General features: G+C 34.5%; 1 protein-coding gene across 1 annotated transcript; it reads right to left on the bottom strand.

Annotated features, from left to right (window-relative positions):
- Window positions 1–10,518: 10,518 nt before the first annotated feature.
- LOC143585176 (uncharacterized) lies at window positions 10,519–11,463 on the bottom strand. The gene is made up of 3 exons (XM_077067019.1): window positions 11,020–11,463; window positions 10,868–10,947; window positions 10,519–10,825 (listed from the first exon to the last, which is right to left on the bottom strand). The coding sequence occupies exons 1-3, from the start codon at window positions 11,461–11,463 to the stop codon at window positions 10,519–10,521; spliced, it is 831 nt and encodes a 276-aa protein (XP_076923134.1).
- Between the last annotated feature and the right edge of the window lie 15,386 nt (window positions 11,464–26,849).

The following is a 26,849-nucleotide window of genomic DNA, read 5'->3' on the forward strand; positions in this document are numbered from 1 at the left end:
TGTTATAGATATAACAAATAACCGGAAAAACCTAATAACGTCCACATATCAGCTTCATCGTCGTTTTTGATTTACAACCTAAACTGATTTTAATAAAATCATATAACAATGAAAATCAAGATAAAAGGTTAGAGGAAACAATAACTGGAAACAAATATGATGTTGCTGGAAAAAATATATTAACAATCGAAAGTTTATTATAAAATATAACTTTACCAGAAATGATTAATAGAAATCTAGATCTGGATGAAAGGAATATATGAGAGGTTATTGACATAATCCGGCTAACAGAGAAAGAGAGAAAAAATGTTTAGGATAAAAAATTGTTAATTGTTAAAGTTTAAATATAGGATAGGTGATGATTTGGCAAGAGTATAAAAAGAAATTGGTGACTTGGCATTAAAGTGACAATGATGTAGAGGGTCTAGAATGTTGATAAGTGAAAATTGCTCCTTGCTTTAATAGTATATATAGATATGTTTTAGAATATGTTGAATTAAAGGTGCCATAACTTTAAGTTTGAGTTTCAAGATTTAAATTTACTTTCTTTTTCCGGAAAAGATTTGGTTGATTGACCAGCAAGAACTCTTATATTTTTGAATTCAAATAATTTAATTGGGGAGTCATTTTTTTTATGAGTAGGTGAATTTGACTTAGGGGTTGTTTGGTAGTCTCTTAAAAATTTCATTAAGGTGCTACCTCAGATAGGGTGTGTCTGGTTACACATCTTAATGGCTCATGAAGTCTCTTAATTGCTAAATGATCAGAGACTATCTCTTAATCAGTCATACAGTGGCGGATCCAGAGTTTTTATACAGTGGGGGTAAAAAAAATTGTTAAAAGTCCTTGTGCTTTTCATCACTATTTATGGTTTAAGTACAAAGAACGATGTCTCAATCCCTCTTTGTTTAATAAATATGGCAATTAATTATTAAAAGTCATGACCCCCAAGGAAGATTATCTAAATTGATAAAACTAGTTTTGAAAGATTGGTTTTTCTGTTTCATAAACTTTTCCATAGCATTTAATATAAAAATAAATTATGTCTGTTAAATAAACAAGAATAATCAATGAGTATGACAATTAAACACACAAAATACATTATATTATAGACATGAAACGCATGTCGCTAGTGAAAATATTGGATTGCAAAATTTGAGTTAAGCCCGAGGGATGATGGAAACTACCTTTGACATTGAAATAAACTTTTGGATAATGAACTGGGCTTTAGAAGAAAAAAGAGAAGAACTTAGAGGTCTTGTGAAAAAAATTAAATGGTGCACATTGAATTTGAAAATGATTTTATAAAATAGCAATTCTGTAAGGCCCCAGTCCGGTGCCCTACTTTGGACGTTGGATTTACTCATAAACACAGTTATAAAGATCAGAGTGAATTAAAACTTTTCACGGAAATAATAAAAGGTCAACTATTCATTACAAAACATTCACTTGTCCTTTAAAATAAAACATAACATAGTTTATCAAAATATCATGACAATCTTCGATGTATGCCAGTCTCTTCAGATCATGTCATGTGCCTTCCTCAAGCTAGTTGCTTCAGTCTATTTACCTGCGTGCATACTAAAAGTCAGCTACGCTGAGTGAGTTCTAGTTAATCAGGCAACATACAATACATTCACATACTTACATACGTACGTATTCGAAGATACATATTACTACTTAGCCTGTTATCTTTCTTTCATTCATACATGCTCCTTTTTTCTTTCATACTTTCAATGTTTATCTTACTTTACATACATACTTGCACGTTTTAAAGAGAATTTCACCCTATAACCTTCGCAGATATTATTAGGGTCTGCAACCCTATAACCCTCGCTTATATTATTAGGGTATGCAACCTTGTAACCTTCGCAGATATTATTAGGGTATGCAACCTTGTAACCTTCACATATATTATTAGGGTATGCAACCATGTATCCTTCGCATATATTTTTAGGGTATACAATCTTGTAACCTTCGCATATATTATTAGGGTCTGCAATCCTTTAAGCGTACCTCCATACAACCATACATTATCTTCTTTATATAATAAATTTATGTACTTTCACACATACACTTAACATTCTCCATAACTTTCATATATCATTCATACATCATTCGTAAGACATTCACATATCACTCTATTACCTAATAGTACAAGCAATATCCGAAGATCGTTCACGTACCATCAAGCATTTATTCATACATAAAATCATAGAAAGCATACACATACCACTTAAGATAAGTGTATTAACTAATCATATCGAGTTTGCACACAGCCCCGAAAACATAACAAGGAAATTGGGCTAGAAACTCAACTGAGCTCGGTTACGTTCACCGTTAATAGTTATTTCTTTCTTTAGTTGTGCACGGATAACTGTATAACAACTACGCGTATTAATTAATATCACTATCCATATCGTATTTCTAGTTTAATTGCAACCCTCAACGAATGGGGGTCCGGGGGCAGCGCCCTTGGCAGCGGGGCTCTATGGGCGACAGGCCCTAGCGGGGTCCAAGGGGCAGAGCCCCTAGCTTGGGTTAAGCTGCTAGGTCAGCATGGAAAAATTTTATTTTCGTTAACTGTTCTTAACCAAATTTCCATTAGAATTCCCTAATAATATTTTATTGTTAACTCATTAATCCTCAAGGTATCTTTCATCAATTGATAAAGTTCAATAGCTATTATGTAATTAAATCATTCTTTTCTAAGTCCAGGGACCTTTCTGTCTTTCTTTCAAATTCTAATTCGTTATACTGTTCTTTAATGAATGGGGTTCGTTAGTTGCTTATGTCTTTCATAGAGAATGAACTCATTCGTTACATCATAACGAATTGACCTTCATAGCGGATTGGCCTTTATAACGAATTGACCCTTCTAACGAATTGGTCTTTATAACGAATGACCCTTTATCACGAATGAACCTTCTAACGAGTGACGGTCCATTCGTTATCTCTCCGTAGCGAAGGACATAATGAATTGCTTAACGAATGAAGCTAATTTGTTATTCTTTCTTAATGAATGCCATAACGAATGAGCCTAACGAATGAGGGCTCATTCATTAACGTTCCGTAAAGAATTAGGGTTAGGTCAGATAATTGACATACTTAACCTCGTACGCCGCCTTTCCGGCGCCGCCATGCCGGAAAAGCGGGGGCGGGTAGCAGGAAAAACATATTTTCGCACCATTTTTCACTGTTTTTGGTCTCGTTCGATCCAGATCTGAGATAGGGTGACCCCTAAGCTCATCTTTTGATCGGTTTATATCTGATTCCATCCGGATCTCATGACTTTAACGGTTGAGGGTATTGGCTCGTCGTTTCGCGGTTAGATCTAGCGAGTTTGGATCCATACAATATCATACTATCATTACCTCGGATCGATGCTCGGTTTCTTCTTGCTATATCGGCTAAAGGGAGAGAAAGAGAGAGAGAGAGAGAGAGCTTAAGTGTGTGTTTTGGGTGGTGTATGGAATGAATGAGAATTAATGAATTAATGGTTAATTAAGGTATTTGTATCATGGGTCATGGGCTTAAGCCCATTGTCTCTCTTCCTTATTAACCCAAGTCCACTACTCACATTCACTTAACCCAACACAAGCCCATCTCATAATCACTAGTATTATTATTTTATTAACCGAAACGGAAACGGAATGTTACAAAATCAATAGTTGAGTGGGTGACTTACCCCCACTTGCATATAAGTGTCCGCCACTTCAGTCATACCTCATATTGATTTAGCACTAGATTGTCAAACAACACCTTAGTTGCATATCTATGAGTAGATTCGGTTTAATAATTGCAACTAAACAAGAAACTCATCCTTTTGTTCTCTTGTATGATAGAGTTGAACAACACCAGATCTTAATTAAAACATGTTTGTTCAACTTAACTGCAACTAAACAAGAAACTCATCTTAATTGCATCCTTAATTGCAACTAAACAAGAAACTTGCAATTAAGATGAGTTTCTTATTTAGTTGCAGTTAAGTTGAGAAAAAAAACTGATAATTGGTTCATCAACTTCTTTCAAGTTTAATTTGCCATCAAAATACACCATTCTAAGTACCACCATCTTATTCACTTTCAATATTACCTCCATTTTGACACAATTAAGTTCACTATAAATCCTAGTAAAGAACACCTATAAGTTTTGAGAAGTCCTAGGAACTTCGATTTGGTATAAATACTACGAGTTAGGTTAACCAATTCGATTAAGTTGTCCTAAACCGTGGTTCGCTCTGGTACATGAACAAAGAACGGGTACACAATTCCGTATGGGTATTGTGTTCGGTACGGACGGGGTTGTTTCATTCCGTTATGAACTGGTACCGTGTACCATAGAGTCTGGTTCAATGTACCCATTTTAAAACAAAAAATTACCAAATCCAAATTACCAAAACAGATAATTCAAATGACCAAATACCAAAATTCACATTTCCAAATCGGAAAATTTAAATTGAATACAAAAAAACTGAAAATGAAGAGTATTGGTAGTAAATTGATTATCTAATTTAGGGGAATTTGTAACGATACTTGTAGAAGCAGTATGTTGATGGTATAATGATGTGATTTGGAATGATACTTCTGTAAATGCTTTAAAAATTGGTACCAAATTGAATGGAACGCCTAAAAGACAATCCAAATGACGGTTTTCAAATCGATGGAACGATTGGAATGTCGGAAAGATTGGCACATCGTACAACTTAATTGAATTGCTTGACCTAACGTTTTGTTCGCATCCGAAGACAATTCATATTTTTAGGTAAAAGACATTCGCTTTTAACATAGTAAAAGTGAAAGAAACTTTAACTATAAAACTCATCTTCTTCATTTTGGTGACTACAAACCTGATTATCATGCAGGCATCTTCTGCATCAAAGAAAAAAACAAGATTACCGAAAGTGGGATCCATAAAACAAAAGGGTTTCGTACACCATTAAAAGTTTTGTATCACATGCACTAATCGTACCAATGGTGATGGAACTAACATTTCTGCGTGACTTAGTAGAATTTATTTACATAGGTGTAAAAAATAACGTCTTGTTCGCATCCGAAGACAATTTACAATTTTATGTAAAAGACATACTTCTTTCACCTAGTAAAAATGAATGAAACTTCAATTATAAACTAATCTTCATTTTAGTGACTAAAAACCAGATTATTATGTAGGCATCTTTTGCATCATATAAAAAGACAAGATTATCGAAGGTGGGATCCATAAGGCCATGTGTAGTGGGGCTACAATTTGGGCAATTTTGGGCGCGAAGGGGTGCGAACACCGCCCCCCCTGGGCGATTTTTGGGCGAAAAGGGGGCGAGGGCGAGGTCTTCTCCTCGCCTGGAAGAAGGGGCGAATTTCAAGGTGGTGGGGCCGGCATGTATGGATGTGTGTGTGTTATATATACATACATATATATACTATTATATATATTATTATTATATTACTACTTTTAGCCCATACACCATTACACCCCCAAAAACAAATTCTCAACCCTTGCTGACTGGGCGCCACACGGCGCAAAACGCCCTAATTTGTAGCCCCTCCACTACGCATAGCTTAAGGCAAAAACGTTTCATACACCATTGTAAGTTTTGTATCACATGCACTAATCGAACCAATGATGATGAAACTAGTGTTTCTGTGTGTCTTAATAGAGTATATTTACATATGATGTAAAGAATTTCCTTTTGTTCGCACTTAAAAGAAATGATTCACATTTTTATGTAAAAGACACGAGAAATTATGATGAATTTTCGCCTACCGAAACAGGTTCTGTAACAAATTATTCTGATTAAAAAAATAAAAAAATAAAATCCCTGCAGTAATCTAACATACTTGTAGGACATGTTTGGAAGCTAAAAATATAAATAATCCCACATTTACTGCTCCCTTCTCTTTCCTCTAAACACATGGACTCCATCTTTAGGCAAAAAGAAATTAAATTCCACATAAAGGGAGAGATGCTGTAATTAGTGGAGTCTGACTTTGACTACTATGTCTATATATGAAGTTGACAACAAAAAAGCATGGCATATATAAGCATCCACAAAATTATATAAGTATCCATTACATAAGGTTAAAAGTTAAAACGAATAATATGATTCAGTTGGACAACCAACCAAAATAATTTAATGTTGAAATGGGTTTAAAGGGTCATGAAATAACTTTTTTTTTTCATTTTAGTGATGGGTGTAATTCAACTTCTAATAAAATGATTAGAGCGAAGAATTTGTAAGTATTTGAGTAGAATGTACAGAGAGTATCACTTCCAACGTATTTGACTAGTATCATCATTCGTTATCATGGAGCACAATCTAATTAAGTTTACCTACTCCAAAACGCATTACTTGACGTATACGTATATTTTTTTACGTGTTAGATACCCACACATATGTATGTATGTATGTATGTATGTATGTATGTATGTATGTATGTATGTATGTATGTATGCGGAGACTATACGTGCAAACTAAGGTAATACTTGGTTAAATTGAGAAATCACTCCAGATTATTTAATTGTAGCTTGAAAGAGTTTTTCACATCCAACCTTTAGTGAGTTTTCAACGACTTTAAACATCTAAAATTACTTATATTTCATTACTTATATTTCAATTTTAAAATTATGTAGTTGAAAACATGTAATTAGTTGATATACAAAGTTGATAAGAAATTGGCAATATTAGATTTACAAGAAAGACATTACTTTTGCAACAGTAACCAAGTATGCATGTTCAGAAAATGATTTTGACCTATGGGATTAAGTCATGATTGGTTTGGATCAAATACAAATTAAATTAACATGTTAATTGTGAAAATTAAGTAGTGCAATTACATATACAACATAGTGTAATTATAGTGTACATAATTACACCATGTGTATATGTAATTACAGTACTTGATTCTCACAATTAATACATTTATTGAATTTGTTCGTTAACTTTCCTCAAGGCATGAATATATATTTTTCTGTTGTCATAAATCCATCCATCAAGTTTGATCAACTTTTGCACATTTTAAAAGATGAAGGGGAGTTTTTAGAGCTCTTGAAACTAAAAGATCCCGTATCTTCCCAGTTGTCCAGTTCCCCACAAAGTCTTTAAATTTTAACTTTTGCCCATAAAAGTAGTGCTGCATATTTTCATGGATCCCTCTCTTCTCCTTTACTTCTAACTTTAGTGGTGTTTGTATAAGTTAGTGGTCAAATTTGCTTTTTTTTAAAAGGCAGAACGAAAAAAAGACAGTTGGGGTTTGGGGGAGTTTGATTGATGTTTAATCATGTGATATTATAATACTACAAATTTGATTGATTGTTGTTGTTGACATCTTTTCAATAGTAACACTTTTTCGATTGTTGATAAATACGGACCGTGTTCACAAATTGGTGAATATGGAGTCTAATCAAACTTTAGGAAGGTTTCAAATGCATTTTTAGCTGTATAACTCAAGGCTTCTTGATTAGAACCTTTTAATGCTTGTTTGGAAATATGGTTTGGACGATTAACAATATTGCAGCATGTTGTATATATAGATTGGTAAAATAAAACTTATCGGTTAAGGACCTATTAGGTGAAAGCCGCAACTCCGACTCAAATCAGCTATTGACTAACTGAGAAAAATATATATAGACCTTTCAAATATGATGTCCCTCTAGCTATTGTGGCCATTGTCTATCTTCTATATGACTGGAATTTGACTCACATGTGTAAGAAAGGAAGTGAGGAACGTGTGAAGTTGGCTAATAACATGCAGCCGTATACATCATGACGTTGGTCCCAAACAAAGTCCTCATGGTGCGTGTATGGGTCCAATATTCATAATCTGACTGTATAGATATTTCCCTTTTTATGTTTTGTTGGATTGCTCTATTATTTGCAAGGAAAAATATTGCACCTAGGCAAAATAGGGTGTACCGATGTATTAAACATTTTGTGTACTTTCTTTTAAATTGCTTCTTAATTCCAAAATAAGATTGGCACGGATGGGTCTGCATGCAAAACATTTTGTAGGTTCTACCGGTGGTTAAACGAAAAGCTACTTAAAAACTAAATTATATCAAACAGTTATTTACAATATTACAATTCCTTACATGAAATGGAACACCACATTCATATAATTAAATATACGTTCATACAAAAAGAAACTAAATGGTAACAAACACACATATATTAACATGGCATAAAAGTAGGGAAAATAGTCCAACAACCTCAGACATATCCAGTATCCTAGTATGACTATGTTGAAAATTGGAAATCTCAAGATAGTCTCACACTCTCATGACTCCCCTGCTCAACAACCTTGGCCCCTCAAGTGACACGCATTCATTTATTGATGTCGATTGGGGAGAAATCTGCATTTTGTCTCCCTGGTTTATATCGTTGCGCGATGGGTTAACCCTTGAAAAAGATTTTGCAAACTTTGGGCCCCTATGTTTCTCCGGCGGGTTCTTCTGACTCCTACCGTCAGTTGACCCGTCGTTGACTAGTTAAAAAAAGGGAAATTACTATGTTACCCCTGATTCCTTTTATAACAAACTAATCTACCCTCTTTCCCTTTATGAATCCATCTCCGGCAATTCCCTGTACCCCGTACTATTCCATTTTTCAGCGACCGATTGACGGATGTCTCAATCCAAGTCAAGTCAACTCTCCTCGGGTTCACCTTCCAAGCCTTCCCGTGCGGATGAGCTTTGTGTGAGATGCTCATGTGGTGCCGCGACATGTTACCGGATATCCAGGACAGATGCAAACCCGGGTCGTCGATTCTTGTGCTGTGTAAGTTTTAATTACTCACGAATTAGGGTTCTAGCTGTTAATCGATGATGATTTGGTCTGTCGTGTTGCTTAGGTCAATTTTAGGGGTAATTGTTCTAATCTGTGAATCGAATTAGGGTTGTTTGTTTATTGATATATTTAGTCCGTTACAGAAGGGGAGTTGTGGATGGCTAAAATGGGCTGATGATCCCACATGCCCTAGTTGTGAAAAGGTAATTCAAGCAATGATGAAGATGATGAACAAGAAAAATGATTTTGCAAGAATGAAAACCAAAGAAGTAACAAGCTTGAAGTTGTTGCTAGGAATTAGTTGGTTTTTGTTCTTCGTTTATGTGTGTTTTTATTGATTAGTTGTTAACATTGTCTTTGTAGTATGGGAAAATGTAATCTTTGTTGTTATTTTAGTTTATGTTAAATTTTAGAGCTTCTTGTTTCATCTATTTACTTTAAATCTGTGTTCCACATTATCAGTCATGTTGCAGCCATAATGAAACTGAGAATGTTGAGTTAGGGAATGATGAAATTGAGAATGTGCAGTTTGACCAAGACAAAAGTCAAATGGAAGAGAAGGAATATCAATTGGGTGAAGATGAGTTGATGGCTTATTTAGTGCAAGAAGATGACTTATTTAGAACAAGTGAAGAACATGAAATGGATCCTAGTGATGATTATGACCCTGAGGTTGTGAAAGCAACTTTCAAGTACACCAGTGAGCCGAAAAAAGATTATTATCATGATCCATATGAAGACGATCCAGGGTGGGACTCTGACTGGTCAAATGATGATTGTCATTGGAAGTAACATTGTAGTTGGTTTCTAGTATTGTTTGCATTTGAATTGTACTTTAATTTGACATGATTAAATCTATTGTAATGTTTGCATGATTTGCCTACATGCTACTAGTTTTAAAAGCATTAAACAAATACTGTCAAAATAGCATACAAACCATCATGTCCCAAATCAAACACACATGCTACAAGTCTTAAATTGTTTCAAACACAAACCATGATAACACACACATGGTACCAGCAAGTTCAAACAAAAGTCTTAAATAGTCTCAAACACACACCATCAATCTTACTCAAACACACCTTGTTGACATCATTATGGTTGACTTGGTGCCCTGCAAGTTCTGATGTTGTGTCCATAACCTCCATATCTTCCACAACTTTTTTCATGCCCCAACCTGGTAAGTCTTCCTCCTGCAGAAAACACTTCCTGAACCTCTTCAATCTTCATCTTCCTCTTCTTGCTAGCTGCCAATTTCTTCTTCTCACCTAGTGCCTTCTTCCTGCTCTTCTTCGGTCTGCCAATCTGAGTATGATGTTTAGGTGGAGTTATTATTGTTGGGCATTTTGAGGGTGCCCACATATCAGGGCCTGGTATGGGCCTGATTTGGTGATTATACACCTTATTCCAAGTGTCTAACCAGTAAGCTTCATCAACCCACTTCTCCAATGGACCGACATGCATGTTGTTTTCTATCATGTTATATAGGGCTGCCACAGCATGTTGCATGGCATACCTGTTAAGTCCCATCTCCTGTATGTGCAAGTTCTATCCTCCACATTCACTACACATTGGCTTCTCAGACTTTTAACCTATGAACATATTTGCATATTAACAAAAGATTGGTTGTAATATCATAGTCAGGAAAATATTCATACCTGGTAAGTCACTTCATCAACCATCATAACCGTCAATTTGCTTGCTTCTGTTTGGATTTCATCCCATGCTTTTGTTGCTTACGGTGTTAATAGGCCCCTTGCAGTGGCTTGCATCTTCTTCACAGTCACAATCCTCATGGTCAAATACTCTCTAATATACTCCAAGCATGTAATGATCGGCTTGTCTCTTGCTCCAACAAGTTGCTTGTTGAAAGATTCACAAAGGTTATTCAGCAACATATCACTTTTTGCCCTTCCTGAAAAATGTGATCTTGACCATCTTGCTGCCGGGATCTCACTAAGCCAGAGAAACATATCAGGATTTGTTTTCTTAATCTCCTCCATTGCCATGTTGAAGTAGGGGATAGAAGTGGCCGATGTTGCCCTATAAAACAAGCCTTTATACAAATCTCCCCTCCAGGTTTACCTCAAGTTCTCATGGATGTGTCTACAATAAAACTGATGCTCTGCCCTAGGGAAAACACTCTCAACTGCTTGAATAAGTCCCTATAACAGTCAAATCATCATAATTAGTGTACATGAGTTAGCCTATTACAAATATATCCTAAGTGTACATACCTTTTGTCGGTCACTTATAAAAGTAAAATTGGCATCAGGAGGCAAGTCAAGATCATCTCCAAGGAGATCTAAGAACAATTTCCATGAGTCTGTGCATTTGGCTTCCACTATTGCAAAGGCAACAGGATACAAGCAATTGTTACCATCCGTCCCGACAGCAGTCAAAATCTGTCCGGGGTATTTTTCTTTCATAAAACAACCATCCAACCCAAGAAGTTCTCTACCAAGAAATTTAAATCCTTTAACCAAAGCAGCATAACACACATATATCCTTCTAAATTGCCTTGTTTTAAGGTTAGGGTTAGCACATGGTTCAACATCTAATTTAATGGTACTACCCGGGTTTGCTTTAAGAATCTCATCAATATAGGATCTGAGGTGGGTGTATTGTTTGGTGTGGTCACCATCCTTCCTTTGCAAGGCTATTATCTTCGCTCTTCGCATCTTGGATTCAAAAAGTTGTACTTGATGCATCTGCTAGAATTTGGCCTTCAATTCCTTGGCAGATAAGTTGGGGGGTGGTTTGTAGCTCAACCTCAATCTCTTTGGCAATAGTAGACATTGTGTACAAACCAATTGTTCTACTTCTGAGACAGTCGTGTTTTTTAGGAATGGTCTTCACACACCAATTATCCTCAACAGATTGTCTTGAGATATGCATCGTCCAAGGGCAATTGGGTTTCATATCCCGTTTTCTTACCTTCAACTTTTCCTGACTTGACACGTTTGGCCCCTCACCAGCAACCAAATTAGGATTGGTCCCCAAACAAATCACCCTAAGCCTTAAGGGATCATTCTTCTTGATATACAAATCTCTTCTGGCATGAATAGCATAACTCTTAACTTTCTCATTCAATGTTTCCTTTAATGGTATTAACTGACCAACAAAAAATGGACACTCATCATCATTATTCCTTTCCTTCCCCTTGAACTTTCTTAGCATACTATTCAAGACACTCAAGCGCTCATCATCAGAGCTCTCATAGGTATCCATTCAAGGATTTAAACCATCATCATCACTAATATGATTACCTACTGCTTCTACCACAACAAAATCTACAATAGCTTTATACAACCTCATGTCAACTTCTACATCCTCCAAGGGTGTTTGAAAGGCAGTCGTATACTCAGGATCACTTTCATCTGATCGATCACTATCATAACTGTCATCATCTTCCTCACTAGAACTATTTTCAGCACTCTCTTCATCAACACTTTCACCACCCACTTCATGGACAGTTTCACCACCCACTTCATGGACACTCTCATCACATACTTCATGGACACTTTCAAAACCAGGTACAAATCCAGAATTATATACCACAATTTCAGCACCACTAGTCCTGCCATGTTCTACAAAAATCTCAACAATGTGACTACCTATACCATCACTACCTCTAATCATATCACAAACATCTTGAAAATGATAATCTTCAATCAATGGCTTTAAACCCAAATGCAAACTGACACGCGGATGTTTGTAATGAAAACAACAAGCTGCACCACAACCATATTGTAACTTACAGAGTATTCCAAGCAACAAACTTTTACAAAATTCAGAAACTTGAACTTCATCAACGTAAGTGATCTTCCCCTCTTCGTATCTTCGCTGCCCCTCGGTAGCGAAATACCCTCCATGGAAAAGTTTTATGGTGAACGCATGTGAATAATTTTCACCTATAACAACCGTTCATTCAACCCGTTAACAACACACAAGTAAATAAACAAAAAGTTTGAACACACAGTAACACCTTACCATATAGGTCGTACGGGTCACAATACTCACTGTTCAGCCTAATAGAATACGAGGTCGATATTGCAATGTGTGCAGGTGAAGTGAGATTTTGACGGTGATTGAAAAAAATAGGGGTTCAACGTTCGAACATTGGCCGATATTTTGGTTTATGGAGAAAATAGCCCTAAATCGGGGGTTTTATTGAACCAGGGGGGATAAATAGCTTAATGACGGATTTACCCTTCTACATTAACAGTCAACGACGGGTCAACTGAAGGTAGGAGTCAGAAGATACCTCCGGAGAAACATAGGGGCCCAAAGTTCGCAAAATCTTTTTCAGGGGTTAACCCATCGCGCGACGATATAAATCAGGGAGACAAAATGCAGATTTCTCGTCGATTGGGTAAGCTTATGCACTGTAAAATCAGGTTTTCAAGTTGTACCTCTTCTTTTCATTTAATTTCCTTTTCAGTTGTAATCTTTTTTATCCTTTCATATTTTATTTGTTTTCCATTAATGTTGTATTTTGTTTATAAAATTGCGAACGGTTTCCTACACTCAATCCAATTTATTTCTTGTGCTACAATGTTATATAATCCTTTAAAAAAACAAAAACAAAGAAAGAAAGAAACTGGAATATGTTAAAAGGAAATATATAGTACCACCATAATATATTATTATGATACGAACCATGTTGTTCAAGGTTAAGCTATGAATAAGTTTTTGTATCATGGACATGCATGGCTGGTTAACCATTTTGATTATCCACATACTACTTATATCATAAATTCCCTAGTATGGGTGAGTTTACCTCTTTCTACTGGATCATGCGTCTCCATCAATTGATACCATATATAGGTTAATTGTTTATGCTATTCATGCATTAAACAAACCTACTTATTCACTTGTCATTGAAGACGTGGGTTTCTTGGTTCCCATAGAGAAACAATCAAGGCCAATCTAATCTATGCTATCGTTTCCATGTTTATAATTGACTAAACAACTTTTTTTCAATCATATCACCATTATTAAGTATTTGGATTTGTTGAACTTTTCAGAAACATATTGATGACGGAATATATGTATCCTCAAAAGTTTGCATGGATCGAAACACGTACCTATTGATCGGATCGATGAGGCTGCATGGAGTGGATTAAGTTCAAATGGATTTACTTACGCGTTCAACTTTCCATATCTTTTTATTTTTGTTGTTAATTACTGTTATTTATCTTTTGGCCATAGTTTTATCTTTTCCTTGCTTTAATCGCCATTGATAGTTAGTGTAAATACTCCTAGTCCTGGAATATTTCATGATTTGATATTAGATTTTAATTATAGACTATTATTTGCAAAACGTTTGATTTTGGTTGATTAGGTTTTCTGGCAAAGTGAGGTGGTTCGGGTAGTAGCACAATAGATACAAAGAAAAAACCACCTTCCCATGGTCAGCTTATATTTAAAAAGTTTAATTATTAATTTTGGTAAAGTATTGTAGATTTAATATTGTGCAATAATATGATGCTATTTTATTATGTATCCGATATATAATCATTGTACAGTGATGGCATTTAACTGATACACGCAGCAGCCTTTTCATATGGATTTTTAATTAATTTTAACTTTTGGAAATTATAAAACAAAAAGAAAGTTGGTCACCAGAAAATCAAACCAAATACTAATGCTAATCACATGGGAATAATTAATAAAACACCTGCTGGTGAAGGCGAAGGGATGTTGATATTTCTTTATTTTTTCTCGGTGGGTATTGGGTAAGAGTGGGATGGGTTTTTATTTAAACTAGAGATTACTTCATATGTGTTGCCCGGTGAATTAGTTCTTTTCGTATTGACTTCTTGATGTGAATTTGATTGATATTAATTGCGTTCGTTATGATACAGGACTTAAACTAATCAAAAAAATAAACAAAGATTCATTAATAAATTAGTTAAGAAAAAGGAGCTGAGTGATAAAAAAATATAAAAAAGACGATATTAGATTAAAAATATTAAGAAAATAATTGATTAAGTTAATAAAAGAAATTATAGACTCAAATATATTAATTTAAATGTAAAAAATAAGCACAAAATGAATTCAAACACAAGTTTGGTAAACAGTTTTTAAGCAACACCAAATTGATAAATAATTTTTTCACCAACACTGTTTTGAGAAAAAACTCAAGGGATGTTGACATTTCTTTATTTTTCCTCAGTGGGTATTGGGTAAGAGTGGGATGGGTTTTTATTTAAACTAGAGATTTCCTCATATGTGTTGCCCGGTGAATTAGTTCTTTTCGTATCGACTTCTTGATGTGAATTTGGTTGATATTAATTATGTTCGTTATGATACCAGACTTAAACTAAAAAAATAAGTTCATTAAGTTAGCATATAAAAGACATTTAAAACATTTAAAACATTTATTCAATCAGTAAAACATAAGTAGAGAGATGCATGTTTAGCGGTTATAGGTGCATTCCTTATTTTGTTTACTCAATGTGTTAAACGTGTGCATCCCTTTTAATTTTACTCACCTATTTCCCTCAAGTTCCATTATGTAAGTCGTTTAACCAATGATCATACAAGTGGATTAGATGCCATACAATATGGTACCTATGACGGTAACCACATTTGCCAGCATGTGATGTTTGGACAAGATCCGTCATACAACACTAATATCAATTTAGAAAAAAAATAACAGATAATGTAATAAATAATTTAAAATTCTAAATATGTAACTAATACGACACAAAATATGTTTTTTAGAACTGCAATAATAATAAAACTATAAAGTCTAAATAAACAAACGAGGCAATTTCATTAAATAGTAAACAAGTTTAAAAGTGTTTCAATTATGTCACGCAACTTTAAAAAGTATTCCAATTAAGTCATTCAATTTTCATATTTTATTAAATTAAATGTTTTAAAATGTTTTTTTAGTCTTTTTCTTTTCTGTTTTACATAGGAAATCGAAATCTTTGTATCTTTTTTTATGTTAACGTTGAGTGGCGACGTGAAATTTATTTTTTATTTTTGAATTTTAATATAATTAACGTTTTTTAAAATTTTATAAATTTAACTACATATATTGCAAATTCCGACCCCTACATCTTATCCTCCATTTCTTTTTTGACGCACATAAAAATCGGTGAAACTTTATTTGAAGATTTAGTGACCCGATTTAAAAAAAAATATGCATTGATAACCTGATTGAAACACGTTTAAAACTTGGTTAACAATTATGTGAGATATTCCCTAAACAACATAACTATAAGGCATGAAGTAGCAAACAAATCAATAAATGAGATTTTGGTAGAAAGAAATAAAAGGATTTTGAAATTTGGCTCGGCATACGGTGTGGGTCACTAGTTCAATCAGGTCAAATGAAAGCATTCAAATAATCAAAATATACTATCAGATCAGTTATATGTTTGGTTCTTGATCCGACAGTCGGATCCGATCCGATTCGATTCTAGAAAACTGCATTGTACATGCAACTTATACAACATTTATGTTGTATATTTATGTTGCATAAAGTCAACCCTTGCACATTACTTACAATAGTTTATATTTTTCTTCCGATAATATTTAATTGAATAATTTTAAACATTAAAGTGTTAAAAATTTCTCCAACTTAGGAATTAAGGTTTCATCACCCAAAACAAGCTAAAGAAACCCCCCAAAACAACTGCGATGGAACAATGAGAAACTACAAATTATTTGTATTTCTTTACTTTATTCAGGCTTGTATTTGGACTTTTATAATTAATGAAATCGAGTGTTAATTAGTATTTTATGATGTTTAATTCATTTTGTATTTGTTTATATCTAAACATGTTAAACGTCCTTAAAAAACTAAAAAATTGAGCTTAAAACGTGTTTCTGGAAACTATAGGGACCAAATATGACAAAAATGGAAGTCTGGTGGAAACCACCTCACTGTGTAGCGCGCGACTAGGGTGGCCTAGTTCCTCGTGGGGCACGACCAGATATTGCAAATTAGATTTGTTCGTTTTTAGTTCGCCCCGACATATTCAGTTGTATGTTGGGGTGTGACAGTTGTGAGTGAAGGAAGAGACAAAATGTAATGCTGAAAGTATAAAAAATATTATTTAATTGAAAACTAGATAGAAAATGTAATGTTTTTTAGTATAATTTTGGCTTTAATAACAGAAAGAGATTGAAATTCTTTTGATACATTAAACTCAGATTAATATTGAAGAAGCACGGATCCTAAACCATGAGTACAATTGATCTACGCTCCCACAAATGAGGGTTTAAGAATGTGGTTTGGTCAAACGAGTCTAAACAAATCTGAATCCTGAAAAACAAATACCATGAGCTCGTTACGAGATGGACAGGATGGGGGGGGGGTCTTCTCGTAACCACTCTCCAACGTGAGAATTAGTAGTTGTTTCTTATATAGAGAAAGTACTGAATGTAAAAGTGATTGATGTATTACAGATGTTGTGAATGAATACGTCTTGATGATTATGAGGGTATTTTTAGCCATGGGTGAAAGAGAATGATTGGTGAGATGTCATTATCCAAAAGATGTTTCCATTCACCAGGGCCGGCTCCGAGAAAGCAAAAAAAAAAATTGGGCCGAAGGGGAAAAATTTTATGCCTTAAGTAAAAGAAGTATTTTGTTGGGTTTAAACAATTTAAATTTTATATGAGTTTAATTGGTTATAATTTGGGTTGTATAAAAAACTTTTGTATAAAAAAATTGATTAAACACGTGTCAAATGGGACTTGAACCCATAACCTTTTGGTTATGAGTAATATACTTTACCACTAGACCAAACTATTGATTATGTAATTAGGTTTAAACATTAAATATACATATTGTATTTCATAAAAATACAATATAATTCAAAAAAAATTCCGGGCTTAGCGGGTGTAAGGCCTGTGGCCGTCGACCACCTTGCCTCACCCCAAGGCCGGCCCTGCCATTCACCAAGGGAGACACATGGTCGATTTTAATAGGAAGTAACAACTAGCCGTGTGCCAGGCCGTTGGGGGGAATATCCAAATGGCTCATCCTTATTGGTTATGTCTACAAGTGTTCTTTGTTAAGGAAGTAAACGTCATTATCAAGGAATCTTTTGGTTATCATCAAGTTTGCCTTACAAATGTGAAGTCATTGTTTCTCTTGCTTGTGGGTGTCTTCCGCAAGCTCTTTGAAGAATTAACCAAACTCATTCTTCTTCCGCCTACATGTGTCTTCCACGTTCTTTTAGAAGGTTTTATTTATTTCTTGGCGGATGCTTCCCGCTGATACCGTTCTTGGCAAAGGTGACCCGAGGGAGCCTCTAGTGGGTTGAGAGCTTCTAGGCTTATCTCCTTATTTCATGACCCTACCTCCACTAGTCCCACATCCCATTGTTTCTTCCGCTTTGTTCTTATGCGGATGAAATTTTGGACTTAATAGTCTTTAGGAAATTAAGTTGTTTCTGAATATCATGCCTATGTATCTCTTTCCTGCGAAAGTGCTTCTTTAAACTTATGCATTATCCATTATGTTTATAAATGCAAATTTAAGATAGCATGAGAGTTTGACGTGAGTAGTTAGCTCTACTGACAGGACTGGGATAATGTCAAATGCTTTTTTCAATGTGTCCGTAGGCGCGTGGCGGCTACTCAAGAACTGTTCCATTTCCCTTTTTCACTTTTCCCACCTGATGTGTTGAACATCCATTGGACCATCAGTTTCTCTTTCTTCTTTACACCCTCACATCACATTAACTGTGATGGGTATAAGTAGGAGAAACCTTTGTTTCGCTTCATACGTTTTCATGTTCCTTTGTCTTCTCCGATATTCTCTTTTTCACCAGGTTTACTGTGTGCCTTCCTATTCAACCCTAATTTTATCATCATAGCTTATTGTGACAACCCTTTCTGACCTAATAATGGTTGGTTGATGTATAATAATTTATGCATATTTTCAGCACTAAAATATCTCCAAATGAGCGTAATATTGGCAATTATATTAAAATAAATAACCACTAATGTTTATAATTTTTATTTATAGGTAAATATAGCGTCAAAGAATAAAACGATATGATATACAAAGAAACAGAGAAAATGGTGAAAACAAACTCATGGCGCCCATGGTAAATCAAGGCATGGCCATGTCAAGAACATACGAAGAAAAGATAAAATTCAGTAAATTATAACATGTCATGTTAACCTCAACACACCCCATGTTAACAAGAACAAGAGGAAAAGACAAAATAGAATATTCTGAAGCTTAACATAGCCATATTTTACCAAAACATACCCCATGTTGAAAGTACAAGAGCAAAAAGACAAATTTGGACCCTTCTGGACTCATCACGGTCGTGCCCAACGCACCACGGTCGTGTTCACTTCCCTGCTGTACAATCTGACAACGAGCGTTAATTACAACATGACAAAATGACCACGATGATCATGCCTAACTCACCACGACCGTGTTTTGGTGTCCATGTCATCCTATAAATTAAATGCTCGGCCAACACATTCAATAGACTTGGAGTAACAATCAATACACTCCATCCACTCACTTTCACCACAATTAATAAAAGAATTATCCCATTCATCTAACATTTGAAGATCAAAGAGATTAAGCTTACGGAAGAAGTCAGTAGCATCAAAGATTAGTCATCCAAATTGGTTAGACTGTCCTAATTTGATCATGTTTGTATATATTACTTTGATGTATAATATTATTCTTACTATTGACTAAACTTTCATAGTCTCATATTGGTATATAATAAACCTTAATTGAAGTTTAATAATATTGGTTAAACAAGTGATCAATTTATAAAAGTAAATGTTATGTTGTAATTATCACTTGATGAGGAGTGTTAAAATACTCTTAAAAGAGACACCAAGTACCGAGCTTGATAATAAGCCCGGAAACTGCCATTCTTGTAAGGGTTTGGTTGAGAAAAAACATATATTCTAACATGAACATGAACCAAATGAAGTATTAGTAGTAATTAATCATCTTAAAATGGGAACTACCAACAATGCTGTGAAAATGGATTGTTAATGTTCATCCATTAAAATCGGTTAATTTACTTGTCAAGTGAGTGTGCAACATAACCTATTTAAACAACTCTTGGTTGGTTATTACATGAGTTATATAATTGTTTAAGAGTTGTCCGGGTTAATACTTGATAACTCAATGATGGTCCTTTACAACTTAACTAATCTTAATTGGTATTTTAAGTATAATACAAAGGTTATTTTTATTAAATATCAAAGACAAATCGCATAGTAATTTAAAGGATTGCCTCATATTTAAAGTAAATGATCTTATAAATACTTCTTATAACCCACTTGCTTACATAAAATGATGTTTTAGTGGAGGTCATGAAGTTATACATATTTCTTTTTTTAATTATCATGGAATAACATGACCTAGGAATAATGTGTTATTCTCACATTTAATCACCATAGAAAGCTCATATTACATGTTTAACAATTAATTGCTAAACTAAGTTAAGAGGATTTTTAACCAATATGATACACTTTTATCTCTAATCATTTCTTTAAAAATATAAAACCTAAAAATATTGTCTTTAATTTATGCCTTTAAATTTCATTAAAACTTACTTGTCAAACAAAAACAACTATAATGTCTACCTCCGGTTAAAATAAATACAAAGGTTTAGTAGTAAAAAATATAACAAGTGTTTCCATGGATCGATACTTGGTTCTTACCTATACTTTACTACATATACGATAGGTACACTTGCCTATTTATGTGTGGTTTTTTTAAGATAAAAATCAATTTTATACAGTTAAAACTAGACATTGTGTGAAACGAATCTTTTAAAAAACTTAACAAACAATTCATATTTACTACCCTACACATGGACATCACTGGTGGTGAGAATCATATTTACTACCCTATACACGCACATCACTAATGGTGAGAAGAAGAATCCATCCCCTACGGTTGATCGATTACCGATTAATTGGAAGGAAAAAGACTTTCAGGATATTGTCAACAGATATGGGATCGCGCCGAAATGGGTGTATCATCCCCAAATTTCGATCCAAATTTGACAAATAGTAAAAATAGTGATAAAAATATATCAATATAAGTAATGGGAAAATAAATAAGAAAATAAAATCCTCTCATGTTAAGGAAATAAGAAAGTTCATCCCACATTGGAAGAAAGAAGAAAGTGAAATCATTCTTCATGGGTATAAATTGGAAAGAGAAATTCATCCCACATTGATAAATTATAAAATTTATAAGCTCATTATAAGGAAAAGAATTCCCATAGTAATATTCTTATATGCCAATATGCACTCGGTGATCATAGCAGAGGGTGCGAAGCACCCGACGCACATAGGCACGGTCGACGGGTGCAATGTGGTGCTTTGATGACGCACTTTTCACTTTGCACGTTTGAGAGCCCCCTTAGTATTTTTGGAAAGTTTAAGGAATAAAATGGGGATTTTGAGTTTTGAAACCCATCGCGCTACGCGACGGGCTTAACCAAGGAACCATCGCGATACGCGATGGAACATGGAAGAAACTGAGGATGGGTGGCGTCGTGATACGCGATGGACCGAGTCATAACTCCATCGCGATACGAGAAAAAGGCTAGGTGACATGTGTCTCACGTGGTACGCGTAGCAGGCCCATATAAAAAGCCATCGCAATACGATGATGAGTTATCGCGATACGTGATGCCCATAAAAAAAGCCATCGCAATACGCGACGGGTGGCAAAATCAGCTTATTGATAGGGGTGAACGACATCTTACTTTTCACACACCGAAACACACTCATTCACACACACATTAACTCGGGAAACGTGCCGAGTCTCGAAATACGTGCCAAACTCAAAAGTTCTGATGGTTAAAGCCCTAGTACGTGGCATAGAGTAGAAGTGTTGCTCAGTCGGTCTTAGGCGTCTAACTCAAATACCCATGTAAGGTAGGGGTTCCGCTTAAGTATTATTTTATTATTATTATAATGGCTTAGACCATAGTCGGGAGTATAGCCCAAACCTTGATTACAATTAAGCATAACATCGGGTTTCATAAGCAGAGATTATTGTCAAAATATTGTTTCTCCATGATTAACAAACGTAAGCTTTTACATACAAGGGGTATAGTCAAAATATATTTTCTTTATGATTAAGAAATATATTATTCATATAAAAGGTTATAGTTAAACAAATGTTTATTCTTGAAAAAGAAACCCAGTATAGATGTTTATTTATGAAAAGGAAACATAACATATAATTGGTAAATAAACAAAGGGACTAAAGGACCAAAATGTTTTATACAAACAAATAATTTTCAAGGTTTAAAGCTATACAAATAGACTAAAGATCTAAATCTAGATCGTCGATCGAGATAATTATACAAAAGTTATTCTCGTACTACAGGTTCGAGGTAACAATCAGAAGCAGAAAGTAGTATAAAAAACTGATCATAAATAGAAAAGGTGAATACGCCCTAAACCTTTACAAACTCTTTAAGAGTCAGAATGTGTGCATAGGATCTATGAATCATCAAAACCTTGTGTTACAATAAAAAGAAACGAACACTCTGATTAAAAGTATATATGTGTATGGATTTATTCATACATGGTGAATTAGAATTCCTTGAGGCCATGCAAACATCTCTGGAAGTCTACGGGACTGTTCAGAGAAATGATTTTGTGTATATATCTTCAACTAGCGTCAACACTCAGGTATGCGCCACCGCGCAACAAAGAACGGAGTTTCGTGGGTATGAATATGTATACAAAAAGTAGGTTTTTAGATTTGCGATCAAATGACACGAGGCTTGAGTATGACTAAACCTTTTATCCTGGTCTTTATGCAAGACTTAGTTAAGTTAACAAGACCCTATGACGTGTCCCACTAAGAACAAGTTTATTAATATCCAACAAGTCAACAATCAAATCGACTTTTAATTCTTAAGGGCTGAATCTACCAACACATTGATTACATAGTCTATGCGTTTCAGATATAGTACATTACATGTGATGATCTTACCGTTGACACGAATTTTTCTATCATTTCTCAAACAAATGCGTCAAAACAAAAAAAAAACACTATTTTTGTATTTTTATATTTTATAGAAAGTAAATAACACCCGCACACACTAATGTGACAGTCATCCATCTGATGTACTATTATTTCTCATGTACATTCAAGTCATTTTCAATTTTCTAAACAAATAAAACAAACTTTACTTGAAAATATTTTTGGATTTTTCAAGATTTTTAATAAAAATTTAATTTCTCCCCTTAAATTTGTGCATAAATAGAATACAAATTAAACAAAATAAACTTATGTACAAATTTGAAGTAAAAATTGTGTTTTTGGCTAATCAATCTTTAATACCAAAGTGATACGACTACCTTTTATCTTCAAGACATCATTTTCCTTGTTTGTGCGAATTCCCCATAAGAATAAGCTTGATCTTTGAGATTCTGCACCTTTGTGAGTTGAATGGCTGGAACAAACCTTTAGTATAAATGTATTCCATGATTGTTCATGCACACTTAGAGAGCACATTAAAATGTTCTTCAACAAGAATTTTCGTCCAGGAAACAAATACTCGATTTTACGGTTTTGAAATTTTAAAATAACTTATATTTGCTTTGTCTTGTGCCTGGAAAAACCCCCTTAATATTAATAAACATCTAATTATGTGGTTATTCATGCACACATAGCGGGATCAATTGGACATAGCAACCCAAGTCATGAATGTCTTGGGGTTCCCTTGAGCATCAAAATACGTGACCTCTTGCCAACCCATGTCTTATCCATCATTAATGGAAACATTTGATTTTTCTAAATTAGTTTGTTGAGTTTTAGTTTTCCAAATCTATTTTGGTTTTGTAAAATAAGAAAGTACAGGCTTTGGGGTTGAACAATTTGAAATTGAACTCTCAAAACTATCAATACTCTTTGATTTTTGAAAAAATTATATTCTTTTTACCCCTTTTAAAACCAATTGAGTGCAAACCGGCCTGTCATGATATGTCACCGGATGGTAGGGACACTCCTTCACCAGATGTCCACTATTCCCTCAGACGAGGAAAACCTTCATTCTTTGATTTTTCTTGGCTAAGTCCCAGTCACTAACATAAGATTTAACTAAGGAATTAACATTCTTTGTTCCATTAGGTGAATTCTTTTTCGTTGGCTTAGAATAAGACTTTTCTCTTAATGTTGCCCTCATATCTTCATATCATATGGTACATAAAGACGATGAACACAGTTTCTTTCTATGTGACTCGGAGTGCAACAGTGATAACATGTTTGTCTTTTAACACAGGGAGCACCCGGTTGATGCTAGACTGTCACTATCTAGTCAAAAACAATTAATATCAGTTCCTAATCACCTAAGCAAGATAGGGTAAGTAGGGTGTCGAACCACGAGGAGTATGTGGTCAATGTAACATGTAACAGATTTTATACTATTATGAAGTAATGAATTGTAGTGTTGATCATACAAGCAAATAAGTTTTGGTTTTAATCTTAATTAAGCAAATAATAACTTTCAACAATTAACAAAGACAAACAACACTCGGTTTTCAAGTAAGCAAATATACAGTAATCTCATGTTCACTTAACAAAATAATTGGCAAAGATCAAATTCGATTGACTAATTCACTAGGTAAACCTTAGTCATCAAAAATCGCTAACACACGACACTGTTTATCAAACAGTCCCCGCCAGTGTAACTCAACTAAGGGCAATTGTATGCTTCATCATATTCAAACTAGTCAAAACAACCCTATAAGCAATTATCATAGCAACTGGCAAACTAATCATTTTGATCGAAATAAACCTAAACTGACTGAGCGCACAACAATACCAAACATCAATACTCATAGATTAATCATAAACAATTATAAATCATTTTATCTTAAGACATGAGAAAAACTGTAAAATACAATACTCTACATCCCGGGTTTGATTCGAGAAGATTAGCCGAGCATCGTCATCGATATGTTTTCAATTATGATGAGAAAGGCCATTAGGATTGATCAAGAGATGATTGGCAGCCCTGGAATTCACCCAAAATCGCCTAACAACTACTGTAAGTCGTAATTCTGGTTTAGGGTTCGTAAAATAGAAGATATCCGTCAAAACCCGTTTTTCACGTTTATTAAGACCATCGAGTATCGCGGTGGCCATAGACTCATGACGTCGCATATCGTGACCTCAGAAGACCTAGTATTTGGATTTCTCTAGTCGAGAAACCCAAAATTCATATATTATGGGTCTCGTAACTCATTTTCTAACCCAGGATATGCTTGTTTTACTTCTTTGTCACGTTTTGTCAACCCATCTTGTTCAATTTTAGCATCTTCTTATGATTTCTCATCCATACTCTTCCCGAATCCTTGTAGCACTTCCCAAGACATCAAATCATGCTTCGGTCTTCCCGAGATATCATTCCATGCTTGTACAAGTCTCAAATTTAGCATCTTTAACGATCAATGATCTGAAACACAAAAGCATGTATGAAGTACTAAAGTTCTAACAATATAGTAAAAAAACTACATAATTAATACACTAATATATATACAAAATACCCGACCATCACATCCCCACACTTATCTTTTGCTTGCCCTCAAGCAAACTCTAAAGTAAACACAACCTCCATCACATGTATGTCAGTTATCGCCATTAATACTTGTAAGGTTTAAGGTCATACCTAGTTTCTCAGGCTGACACTTTCTAGATTGACAACCCACAAATATAAATATTAATGCTATAAAAACAATAGAGCCGTACAGACGAGTGTACTTTGTTTTCGGTTAAGGCATACGTGTCCATACCCCTCACACTATCAACATTCCTCTCGGTTTAATATCTGGACTAGCAAAAGATGTGCTAGTATATGTCTCTGCCCTCATATACCAAATATGAGTCACAACTTAATATGCTTGCAGGTCAGTATTATCTCCACCCATTACCCACCGGTTGCATAAATACTCGGACTAAGGGTTTTGCTGAGGCTTAGGTTTGGGTGCGGATTAGGCAAATTTAGTTATTAAGGTGAATGAAACCCAGTTTTACACAGCTAAATAAATAAATAATCAAATACAAACAAACTGCCATTTACAACTGAATACAACTTATAATTATTTTTGTTTTTTCTGATTTTTTTACCAAAGATAAGCAATACAAACTGATAAACTAATATTTACAACTCTACCGAGACATATGTGCATTGTGTACTATGCTCTACAACTGACTATATACAACTTGACGTGATGTCGAAGACTCACTCAAAAATAAACCGATTACAACTAATTAGATAACGGTAAGCTGGTGTCGAACACAGAGAGTTTGTGGAAAATGTGTTACTAAGTAGATTTGTGATTTAACTATATTAAACTAAAAGAAGAAAATGAATTCAAGTATTTTGTTGGTTGATTTGATTAACAAAAGAACTGAAAACAATTTAATGAGTTTAACTGAATCAATAACAAGAATGCTCTCTCCCGATTTCAGGTTTCCAAGATTGATAATGTTAACTTTTACTTTTGGGATGAACTAAATAGACATAGTTCGTGAATAGGCTTTTGATTGTGATAAAAGAGAACTAAGTACTTGGATTATAAAAACACAAGGTTGTCTTTCGATAATCAGTTTTATATAGCCAACCCTAATTCCCTTCCAATAAATCCCGATTACCTAAATCACCAAGACTTGATGGTCAACAACACGAATTACACTATACTAACAATTACTAGTCAAACTCATAATCACCATAGCAATATAATCATAAGATCAAAATATTATCCCACAAATAACATAAACGAATAACAAGTATTCAATTAAATACCTTACAATTCGGGAGATAACACAAAGAGAATTAGCCACATATAAATTGATTCATCATCGCATCAATTAGAGTATGGAAATACATAAAAATCAAGTCACTAATGATTACCAAACTCCCAATAGTCTTCTAGCACTCCAAAATTCGTCCCTAGGGTGTTCTTGAATAAAAAATAATTGAAAAGACACCCACAAACTGAATAAAACAAGCTCAAAACGGCGGTCACGTTTGCTGGACCGTGGCCCACGGTTCACACCGTGGGTCATAGTCCA

Source organism: Bidens hawaiensis, unplaced genomic scaffold, assembly GCF_021521415.1.
Source record: "Bidens hawaiensis isolate Kalapana, Puna unplaced genomic scaffold, B.hawaiensis_p1.1 tig00033601_1, whole genome shotgun sequence".
NCBI lineage: Eukaryota > Viridiplantae > Streptophyta > Magnoliopsida > Asterales > Asteraceae > Bidens > Bidens hawaiensis.